Below are 12,345 nucleotides of genomic sequence, written 5' to 3'. Positions count from 1 at the left end.
TATACAAATACGGTTGCAAACAGTCCCAGCTCAGGAAGAAGGGTCTTATCTATTCTCATTAAGAAAATACAATTAAATACTTAATAATTTCAAATGCTCATCTTGCCTTACTATTACTTATTAAAAAAAGTTCCTTAGGCAAACCTGTTGTTGCATTGTCATCTTCACTCGGGCCAAAAAATTGCAGCATGGTGCCATGGTCAGTGGTTAACTAATGCCAACACTGGCTGATAGCTTGGTGTGTTATGGCCTTAATTGCTTCTAAAGGTATTTTAGGTGTTCTAAAGTTAACTCTAAAGATATTTAACTTTTACACTTTTGAGTTTTTAATAAATCTTACTTCTATTTATTTTTTCAGATTGGGACCAATATTGCTGAGTATCTTCATCCATTGAATTCAAGAATCTATTGAGTTTCCTCATGTTCTCATCCTTGGAGACCACCACTTCTTTCAAGCCTTTGCTCACGTGCTGTGCTATTTATTATTGCAAAGTACATTACTTGCCAAAGTGGACGTTTGCTATAAAGCATTCTACATCTTTGGTGTGAACTACCCCAAGCAGTGTTCCCTGGTGTGGCAGACTGTGGTTTATGGACATCCTGGGGAGGAGACACTAGCAGTAAGGGTTCTGCTAGCATTAATTTTTGCTGACAAACAGTAATCATTAATACTGTGACCTCACTGCTTCCTTGGATTCTGTGTTCTTTAACTTGTACTTTGGATTGTGGGGGAAAAGGAGCACCCAGAGAAAACCCACACGAACACGGGGAAAACATGCAAACTCCACACAGAAACACCAACTGACCCAGCTGAGGCTTAAACCACCGACCTTGTTGCTGTGAGGCAATCGTACTACCCACTGTGCCACCATGACACCCATTTCTAAAGAATAGTTTTAATAACTCATTTCTAATAACTGATTTCTTTTCTCTTTGCTATGATGACGGCACATAATAATGGACTAGATGTTTTTTAAGACACTCTACACTGCAGTTACATTGCAACTAATGTTTCTTACAGACTCTTTTATATCTCAGGATTGATGTTTGCACATGATTGTTCGAGTAAAAGTTAAAAAAAGTTTTCCTATTTCAAATTTGTTTTAAAATGCTTCCATCCTCAGGTTTCATTTTAACTTTTATATCTGTTTTTTCTTCAAAACTGCATTTACATTGAACTTGATCATCCTTACTGATGATTGCTTTATAGCTCATATATTGATGTTTGCACATAATTGTTAAAGGGAAAGTTATAAAATGTTTTCTTATTTTTTCTTAATATAAAATTTGTATTTTCTTAGTTTTTATTGTTTGTTTTGTTTTTTCAAGCTGTTTGATGCCTTTTCATTATTACTTTCACATATTTTTTTCTGCATTGCAGTTGATGATTTATATGAGAATATGTTGATGTTTGTGCTCAAATTACTTTCTGACTTCAGTCATTTAGATGCATTTTCATTATTACTTCCTTTTACTATTGTTTTTCTCTACTCTGCAATAACATTGCAATTGCCTTACTGATGATTCCTGATTTATAAATGATGCAAATGTTTTTGAATGTATTTCAAATATGCATTTTCTTAAGGTAATTTGTCTGATTTCAGTCTGATGCATTGTTACTGAACTTTAGTCACTGTTTCTGTGATACAGTTTGATAAATTTTCACAGGAATTCTCTTAACCCTTTAACAACCCTTTCAAGAAAAAAAATTGGATTGCATTTCTCAACTGCTAATGTCGCTATTGAACACAATCAGTACATTTTAACACATGTTATAATTTCTAAAATATCAACCTCTACCAAATGATTGATATGTATGTTTATGGTAAAAGTACCAGAATTATGAAAAATCTGAAAAATTATGTGTAAGACCAATAAAAAAAAAAAAAGAAAAAAAAAAAATATATATATATATATATATTTAAAAGAAATATTTTGAACACTAAATCATCTTTTTTCTTATGACTTTAACAGTCATTATTTAAAACAGTAAAAACATGGTCAACCATTTGGTAGAGCAGGCAGTCAAAGGGTTAATGCTGAGGTGCAGATGGGAAAAATCTCAAATTCATTTGGACACATTTTATCTTTTGTCATAAATAAAATTCCATTACTGAACAACTATGTATTGCTGTAGAATTGTTTTTATTTTAGTGATTTTAATCATCAGTTTCTAGATTAAATTTCTGACCCATTTTGGGTTACATTCAACCCAGCAGTGTAGTAATTTTTAACTAATAGTTGGGTTAAAATCACAACCCAGCATGCTGGGTTAAACTTGTAACCCAACTTGCTGGGTTAAAGTAACCCAGCGTTGGGTTTGTCCCTTTTTTACCCAGCGCTGGGTTACCAAAACAACCCAAATTGGGTTGTTTTCAACCCAGCAGTTTTTAGAGTGTATATATACACACACACACACACACACACACACATACACATACACACACACACACAAGTCTTTTATCTGTTTTTTAATGTGTCGTGAAAAGGTTTAAAAATATATATTAACAATATTTATGGAGAATAATGCAATCATGTAATGCAGTGTAATTGTGTAATCCTTTGTAAATTACTGTACTCTAGTTATGATCACTGTATTCAAATATTAATTATTACATGTTTGCAATCAAATTATTTAATACAGATAACCCGTAAACAATTTCTAGCCAGCACTCCCTGGATGTTTCTTTATGGGGTTCAACCAAGTTCAAGAGTCTCGGTTCATTTTCAAAATATAAGGCTGCAAATCCTCCTATTCATGTGAGAGTGTCTGGGATTTTTGTGCCACGCAGCCGGCTGAGGCAATCACGGGCATCGCTCAGAATGACTCCATAAAGTCAGTGAAGTTAAAGGAGATTTATTGAGTGGCTGTGCATCAAGGTCTGTATGGGACAGAGCGACTGAACGCCTTGATGGACTGCATGATTGATGGAAGAACATGTGACCTCGCAGATTTCTCTGATACTGTAGCCGCAGCCGCAGCCGTTCTCTCTTTATTTACTTGTTACTTTAATCACATCTAATTCCTGATGCTGTAAATCTAATTGATTGTGTTCGGACAAGCCACAAAGGGCACAGTTTTGCATTTCATGAAGTATAGTTTAGATTTATTAATTGTTATTTCTGGTTATTTGAGTTCTTTATGACATGCACACAATAATGTTTGGTAAAGGTGTAACAAATCGACAATTTGGCATGAACTTTGGTTTGGTTTGGTCATTTTTCGTAGGGAAAAAAAACCAAACACTACTTTTTAAAATTAAACAGTGGTTTACTGAACAAAATTGTGACTTTGTCTGCAAATAAATTCAGTAATAATCACATTAAGAAAACATTTATGAAGATAGACTTTGAATGTAAGATATTATACCATGTTTCTGACATGATTTACCACACGTTTTCTGTCATAATAGCGTTTTTAGGCTTGATTTAACACACTGCTAGCATTTTCTAGCACAATGTTGAATGTTTATAGCATGATCTAGCTCACTTATAGCATGTTTAACATCGTTAGCATGTTTTTAGCACCATTTGCTACACTAATAGCATGTTTAAAGCACACTGTTAGCATTTTTCTGGCTTGATTTAACATGTTTCTAGCACCCCGTTGGATGTTTGTAGCATGGTTATGTTCACTAGTTGCATGTTTCAATTTTTTAGGCTTGGTTTAACACACTGCTAGCATGTTTTGCAATGTTGAATGTTTATAGCATGATTTAGCTCACAGCATGTTTAGCACGATTTGCATGTTTTAGCATGATTTGCTACACTAACAGCATGTTTACAGCATGCAGTTACCACACCGTTTACCAGGGCCGGAGTGGGACTCCTTTTTAGCTCGGAGTTTCAAGCCTTAGACCGGCCCACCTCAGTCGACGAGTGACTATATTAACATAACGTCATTTCCAATTTAGTTTCAAATGACACTAACATGTCTTTTTCAAGGACACAGCTGCTTTAGAACTTCAAATGTTTTTCATAAATATGAGAACATTAGTTCTTTATAGATATCCGTTTTTTTGTAACGGTCGTCACCATAAAAAAAGTACCCCTACATAAGTAACCCAAACAGTATTTTATGTCTTAACACTGAAAATAAAAATATATATATTATATTCTGGTGAGGTTCGAACTCGGATTGGCGGCATCCTAACGTAACACGCTAACCACTAGACCACTTCTCCCCTTTTTAGATTTCTGATCAAGTTCTGTCAGATTTATTAATGTAGTGAATCATCAGATTTTCATTGAGCAGGTGTAATATTCATTAATATTAACTAATATCCCTGCTAAAAAATCCAGCTTAAACCAGCCTAGGCTGGTTGGCTGGTTTTAGCTGGTCGACCAGGCTGGTTTTAGAGGGGTTTTGGCCACTTCCAGGCTGGTTTCCAGCCATTTCCAGCCGGGTCTTAGCTGGTCAGGCTGGGAAATGACCAGCTAAATCCAGCTAAAACCAGCTTGACCAGCCTGGTTTAAGCTGGACATAGCTGGTTTTGGCTGGGCTCCCAGCCTGCTAGGCTGGTCAAGCTGATTTTAGCTGGTCATCTCCCAGCCTGACCAGCTAAGACCAGGCTGGAAATGGCTGGAAACCAGCCTGGAAGTGGCCAAAACCCCTCTAAAACCAGCCTGGTCGACCAGCTAAAACCAGCCAACCAGCCTAGGCTGGTTTAAGCTGGATTTTTCAGCAGGGATTCACTAAGGTGCCGCTGTTTGGTGTGGAATGTGGGGTACAGCCGGCAGGTTAATGATGATCCTCATTAACCTGCGGGCTGCATTTTGCTCACGGGGCTGCGAGAAAATAAAAAGAGCGGCGCTGTGGCAAAATATTGAATAAAAAGAGTGAGGTTATGGTCAAATAAACAAATAAATGAAAAAAGTGCAACTGCTGAGAGTGCAAGCAGCTAGGGTCACCGGCCCTCGCGGCCAAAAAACAGACCGGCCCACCGGGAATTCTCCCGGTTCTCCCGATTATCCAATCCAGGCCTGCCGTTGTGTTTCTTGAACAACAATACCATCATGATTTAGCACAGCATGTTTTAAGCATATGTTAAAATGCATCTAGAACACCATTAGCATTTTTAGGTGTGGTTACCAATCTTTTATAAATTAAGACACTTGTTTTGTTTGCAACATGATGTAGCACTGCATGTTTTCTTACATTGCTAGCATGTTTTAGCATGGCTTTCTACACTGCTAGCATGTTTAGAGCACACTTTTAAATATCTTTGTCTTGATTTACACACTCTTAGCAGGTTTCTAGCATGATTTCGCTCACTGATAACATGTTTACCATTGTTAGCATGTTTCTAACATAAATTACCATACAGCTAGCATGCTTAGAGCACACTTTTAGCATTTTATAGTTTGATTTACCACACTGTTAACATGTTTTAACATGATTTATCACATTGTTGACATGTTTTAGCACACTGGTAATGCATCTAGCACAGGTTGAACATGTTTCTAGAACAACAAGACTATCATGTATGAATACTATCAATACTACTAGTTGTTTTAGCACATTATTCGAATGCATCAAGAACACTATTAGCATGTTTTTTTAACACAGTTACCAGCATGAATAAAGACATTGTAGCATGATGTAGTACAGCATATTTTCTTACATTGCTAGGATGTTTTTATCATGACTTAAGGCCAGTGCTGAATGTTTTGGTTATGTGTGTACTGGTTAATAATCAGTAATTATGCTAATTATGAGTCATGGTATGCTAATCATTTTCTTCTTCTCCAGTATGTCCAGAGACGTCAGCAGGAGAACGCACAGAGACAGAGCCGTGGAGAGCCGCCTCTGCCAGAAGAAGACCTGACCAAGATGTTCAAGCCTCCGCAGCCGCCGCCACGCATGGACACGCTGCTCATCGCCAGTATGTCATCTGTACAATCACAGTCATTTATTCACTTTACATATATATACTTTGGGTATGTCACAAATTGATTTAGAAACCATTCTTATTTTCATTTATTTTGTTCAAATGTTCCATAAACCGGTCGTTTTGAGGTACATGTTAGGGTTTTCAGGGTTAAGGAACTGGTTTGGATATAAATATGTTTAATATGCTTTGATCTGGTTTGGATGTAAAGTGGTTTGATCTGGTTTGCTTTTGTTTAGATGTGAAAAATTTGTCTGTCTAGTTTGACCTGGTTTAAAAAAAAAACTTAAAAAACATAATTTTTTAAACATTTTGAGGTTTTGTTAGACTTTTAAGAGTTAAGGTACCGGTTTGGATATGAATAGGTTTGATCTGGTTTGGATGTAATGTGGTTTGATCTACTTCGGTATGGTTTGGAAGTAAAGTTTTTTTATCTGTTTCTGTATCTGTCTAGTTTAATCTGGTTTGGAGATGAATAAGTTTGGGCTGGTTTGATATAGATTGGATATGAAAAGGTTTGGATGTGAAGAGGTTGGATCTGGTTTAATATAGTTTGGATGTAAAGAGATTTGGTTTGGATGTAAAGAGATTTGGTTTGGATGTAAAGTGGTTTGGTTTAGATGTTAGTTTGACTTGGTTTAAATTTTTTTTTAAGTTTGGGCTGGTTTGATATAGTTTGGAAATGAAAAGGTTTGGATGTGAAGAGGTTGAATCTGGTTTGATATAGTTTAAATGTGAAGAGGTTTGGTTTGGATGTAAAGAGATTCGGTTTGGATGTGAAGAGGTTGGATCTGGTTTAGATGTGAATACGTTTGGGCTGGTTTGATATAGTTTCGATATGAAAAGGTTTGGATGTGAAGAGGTTGGATCTGGTTTGATATAGTTTAAATGTGAAGAGGTTTGGTTTGGATGTAAAGAGATTTGGTTTGGATGTGAATACATTTGGTCTGGTTTTGTATAGTTTGTATGTAAAGAGGCTTGGTCTGGTTTGGATTTGAATATGTTTGGTCTGGTTTAATATAGTTTGTATGTGAGGAGGTTTGGTCTGGTTTGGATGTTTATACGTTTGGGCTGGTTTGATATAGTTTGGATATGAAGAGGTTTGGATGTTAAGAGGTTGGATCTGGTTTGATATAATTTAAATGTGAAGAGATTTGGTTTAGATGTGAAGAGGTTTGGTCTGGTTTAATATAGGGTAAAATGTGAAGAGGTTTGGTTTGGATTTAAAGAGATTTGGTTTAGATGTGAAGAGGTTTGATCTGGTTAGGATGTGAATACGTTTGGTCTGGTTTAGTAGGGTTTGGATGTAAAGAGGCTTTGTCTGGTTTGGATGTGAATAGGTATGATCTGGTTTGATATAGTTTAGATTTAAAGAGGTTTGGTCTGGTTTGGATGTGAACACGTTTGGGCTGGTTTGATATTGTTTGGATATGAAGAGGTTTAGATGTGAAGAGATTGATTCTGGTTTGATATAGTTTGGATGTAAAGAGATTTGATTTGTATGTAAAGGGATTTGGTTTGGATGTAAAGTGGTTTGGTTTAGATGTTAGTTTGACTTGGTTTAAATTTTTTTTTTTTAAAGTTTGGGCTGGTTTGATATAGTTTGGAAATGAAAAGGTTTAGATGTGAAGAGGTTGGATCTGGTTTGATATAGTTAGAATTTGAAGAGGTTTGGTTTGATATAGCTTGTATGTGAAGAGGTTTGGTCTGGTTTGATATAGTTTGGCCGTAAAGAGGCTTGGTCTGGTTTAAATGTGAAGAGGTGTGATCTGGTTTGATCTGGTCTAGATGTGAACCGGTGTGATCTGGTTTGATATAGCTTGTATGTGAAGAGGTTTGGTCTGGTTTGATATAGTTTAGATGTAAAGAGGCTTGGTCTGGTTTAAATGTGAAGAGGTGTGATCTTGTTTGATCTGGTCTGGATGTGAACCTGTGTGATCTGGTTTGAAATAGCTTGTATGTGAAGAAGTTTGGTCTGGTTTGAATGTTAAGACTGTTGGCCTGGTTTGATTTGGTTTGGTTATGAAACACTTTTTCTGTTATGGATGTGAAGAGGTTTGAGTTTGTTTGATTTGATTTGGAAGCCAAGGGGTTTTGCCTGGTTTTTCTATGTGAAGATGTTTAATCTGGTTTGAATGTGGATAGGTTCTATCTGGTTTGAATGTGAATATGCTCTATTTGGTTGGGATGTGAGTAGGTTTGATCTGGTTTAGTTTAGTTTGGATGTGAAGGGATTTGCTCTTCTCTATTTCTGTGGTGTGGAGATGGAGGGAGGAAGTGTAATTTATGGGGAACATTACAGAGGCCTTGCAAGAGATGGATTTAAAGCGATTGTTTCTAACTTGTTCTGGAGGCAGTAGATTATAGATGAGCTTCTGCCTGAGAGCAGGACGATCCGTCTGTCACATCCACTCATATCCCAGACTGATGGACTCTACAGTATAGAACTGTACAGGCCTGTTCACTAAGAAACACACGGCTTCATGATTTCAATGAAATTTGGGAAGCTTTTGCAATCAAAACAAAACCTTGATTGAGAAACTATGCAATGTTTGTTCAAATTATTATTATTATTAATATTATTTGATGTAATAGAAATCATTATGCACATCAGAATCCTATCACATGTTCAGTTTCAAGTAGGGCCATTTTAAAAGCCACATGCATATAGATTTATTTATAGTTCAGCCAACATATTTACCCCTTATTTGTTCAAAATCTGTTTGCGTTTCGTCACTTAAACACAAAAGAAAATATTTTGAAGAAAGCTGGAAACCGGTAACCATTGACTTTCATTGTAGGAAAACAAATACTATGAAAGTCAATGGTAACAGGTTTCCAACATTCTTCAAAATATCTTCTTTTGTGTTTTTCTTGATGAGTTTTTTTTTTCTTCATTTAAACACAAAAGGAGATATTTTGAAGAAAGCTGGAAACCATTTACTTGCACAGTAAAAAACAAATACTATGAAAGTCAATGGTTACAGGTTGCCAACAATCTTCAAAATATCTTCTTTTGTGTTTAAGAGAGGAAAGAAACCAATAAAGAAAAAACAAAAAAACAAGATATTTTGAAGAAAGCTGGGAACCTGTAACTATGGACTTCCATAATAGAAAAAACAAATACTATGTAAGTCAATGGTTACAGGTGTCCAGCATTCTTCAAATTATCTTCTTTTGTGTTTAACAGATTAAATAAACTCATGAAGGTTTGAAACAAGTAAAAGGTTGAGCAAATGATGACAGACATTTTATTTTTGGGTGATCTATCCCTTTAATAAAAGCCAGCTGAAAAATGTATCTTCACTTCCCTCAAGATCTCCTCTCTTTGCCTTGTATTCTTCAAAACATGACTTGTTTCTTCTTTTCAGGTCAGATCAACACATACTGCCAGACCATCAAGGAGTTCACGTCTCAGAATCTGGGGAAACTCTTCATGGCTGAAGCTCTGCAAGGGCCGAGTAGTTAAAACAAGATCAGTGTCTGGTTAATTTAACACATTCAGCTGCTTTTTAATGCTTTTATTTCACATTTCTAGACCAGACCCAGTAAATATACGCTCAACAGGGGCTTGAATACCCATCAGACGGGTCCGTTTATTTCAGCATGTATAGTATAAAATGTGGACTAAGTTATCATTTCTTTGAAAGGAAATCAGTGTACCTGTCAATAATGTGTGAAAAGAGATGTCGGAGATTGGGTAATAAATGCTTTGGTGTCTACTTGTGTTTTGAAAGTCTCATTGTGGAGTATAAATGAGTTTGACAGCACTGAAGGATGAAGACGACTGTGTTTCTAAAGCCTGGAAGAGATTTTACACCAGTTTTTCAATTCAGTCTTTATTTTGTCTCGTTTATTTTGCTGTACTGTAGTTATATCATTTTATTTCCTGAAGGCATCTATCTATCTATCTATCTATCTATCTATCTATCTATCTATCTATCTATCTATCTATCTATCTATCTATCTATCTATCTATCTATCTATCTATCTATCTATCTATCTATCTATCTATCTATCTATCTATCTATCTATCTATCTATCTATCTATCTATCCATTCCTCCCTCCCTCCATTCCTCCATTCCTCCATCCATCCATCCATCCATCCATCCATCTATCCATCCATCCATCCATCCATCCATCCATCCATCCATCCATCCATCCATCCATCCATCCATCCATCCATCCATCCATCCATCCATCCATCTATCTATCTATCTATCTATCTATCTATCTATCTATCTATCTATCTATCTATCTATCTATCTATCTATCTATCTATCTATCTATCTATCCATTCCTCCCTCCCTCCATTCCTCCATTCCTCCATCCATCCATCCATCCATCCATCCATCCATCCATCCATCCATCCATCCATCCATCCATCCATCCATCCATCCATCCATCCATCATCTATCTATCTATCTATCTATCTATCTATCTATCTATCTATCTATCTATCTATCTATCTATCTATCTATCTATCTATCTATCTATCTATCTATCTATCTATCTATCTATCTATCTATCTATCCATTCCTCCCTCCCTCCTTTCCTCCATCCATCCATCCATCCATCCATCCATCCATCCATCCATCCATCCATCCATCCATCCATCCATCCATCCATCCATCCATCCATCCATCCATCCATCTATCTATCTATCTATCTATCTATCTATCTATCTATCTATCTATCTATCTATCTATCTATCTATCTATCTATCTATCTATCTATCCATTCCTCCCTCCTTTCCTCCATCCATCCATCCATCCATCCATCCATCCATCCATCCATCCATCCATCCATCCATCCATCCATCCATCCATCATCTATCTATCTATCTATCTATCTATCTATCTATCTATCTATCTATCTATCTATCTATCTATCTATCTATCTATCTATCTATCTATCTATCTATCTATCTATCTATCTATCTATCTATCTATCTATCTATCTATCTATCTATCTATCTATCTATCTATCCATCCATTCCTCCATCCATTCATTTATCCATCCATCTTTATTCATTTTATAAAGAGATTTTTAGAAAGTTTTAATTTTATTTAATTTTATTAACTATAAACGTCTTTTCTACAAGTAATACTTTAAAACTCTCCAAAAAATTCTGGGCTGTTTTAATCTAATTTTGGACAAACCCAAGTTAACCTAATTATGGAAAAAAATAAAATATGTAAAAAAAACAGCAGTTTTTTATGTAAATGCATTATTTTAAGGAAAACTCTATATTTAAGCAGTATGATTTTGTTCCTATTTATTCCAGGACCGGAAGTCTTTTTGTCAACTGATGAATGATATTTCCTTTTCCTTTAATTGATTTAGCCAATAATCACACTTTAATAATATTAAATGAAGCGCAGCATTTGCCAGGATCAAAACAGTGAATTCCCACAGCTGTTTATCAGCAAAGATAGAGCTTCATCTGAGTCACAGCCTGCGTTTTTACATTCATTTCCACTTTACTTCAGGTGATTAAAGCAGATAAAACCTGACAGTAACAGTGCGGGAGGATTCAGGAGAGTTGGAGTTGTAATTGCAGATGAGCTTTTGACATCTTCATCATGTTCATCTTTTCAGAGATCGCCAGCAGGAATCTAACATGCAGAAAGTAGTTTAAATGTCCTTTCCCACCTCCATCTACAGATGAATTACAGTAATCACAGAGAAGACCTTCTGCACTTGTAATTAAACACCAGATCCTGTCATGATGGGAATGATTACATTTAATAGACGAGTTCTGCTTATAGAAGTTAAAGACACAGTCAATGGCAGAAATACTACAGAGGCCAAGGTCTCGTCCTGAGGTCTGTTCAGGCTCTACAGCACTGCTTTACTTTTAAAGTCTGGCTAATTTCCAAATTACAGCACAAAGCATCTGCCATAAATGCTCGATTGAGAAATATTTGTATAAATATATAACATTTTAAGTCATTATATGTTTTGCTAATATACACTCACCGGCCACTTTATTAGGTACACCTTACTGGTAATGGGTTGGACCGGATTTTGCATTCAGAACTGCATAATCCTTCATGGCAGAGATTCAACAAGCTACTGGAAATATTCCTGAGAGATTATCATATTGACATGATAGCATCACACACCAACAACCATGCCACGTTCGAAGTCACTTAAATCCCCTTTCTTCCCCATTCTGATGTTCGCTTTGAACTGCAGCAGATCGTCTTGACCATGTCTCCTTGCCTAAATGCATTGAGTTACTGCCATGTGATTGGACAGGTGTACCTAATAAAGTGGCCAGTGAGTGTAGGTCACAATATATTTTGTTAAAATAGTTAAAAAATGTATTTTTTGTGCGTGTATTTATGTGTGTGTTTGTTTTTCTATGTGTGTGTGTGTGTGTGTATGTGTGTGCTTCTGTGTGTAGTATGTTCATGTGTGTGTGTGTGTGTGTGTGTGTGTATGTGC

The 12,345-nt window shown here is 36.0% G+C and overlaps 1 protein-coding gene and 1 long non-coding RNA gene across 5 annotated transcripts in view; both read left to right on the top strand.

Moving 5' to 3' along the window:
• LOC148679867 (uncharacterized) overlaps positions 1-1,558 on the top strand; it is a 3,652-nt gene extending 2,094 nt beyond the window's left edge. For all 3 annotated transcript variants that reach the window (XR_015945510.1, XR_015945511.1, XR_015945509.1), the window contains one exon: positions 359-1,558. This is a non-coding gene — a long non-coding RNA (uncharacterized LOC148679867). The remainder of the gene's footprint in view (positions 1-358) is intronic.
• The window catches only part of eif3hb (eukaryotic translation initiation factor 3, subunit H, b), a 119,048-nt gene extending 109,435 nt beyond the window's left edge, over positions 1-9,613 (top strand). For both annotated transcript variants that reach the window (NM_001035264.2, XM_088651392.1), the window contains 2 exon segments: positions 5,753-5,885; positions 9,263-9,613. In NM_001035264.2, coding sequence (NP_001030341.1) covers positions 5,753-5,885; positions 9,263-9,360 — 231 coding nt within the window. In that variant the 3' untranslated portion in view covers positions 9,361-9,613.
• The last annotated feature ends 2,732 nt before the right edge of the window (positions 9,614-12,345 follow it).

The sequence above is a fragment of the Danio rerio genome, chromosome 19 (genome assembly GCF_052040795.2).
Source record: "Danio rerio strain M-AB ecotype USA chromosome 19, GRCz13ab, whole genome shotgun sequence".
Taxonomy (NCBI): domain Eukaryota; kingdom Metazoa; phylum Chordata; class Actinopteri; order Cypriniformes; family Danionidae; genus Danio; species Danio rerio.
Note: the sequence above shows the minus strand (reverse complement) of the source record. Positions and strands in the feature narration are given on the sequence as shown.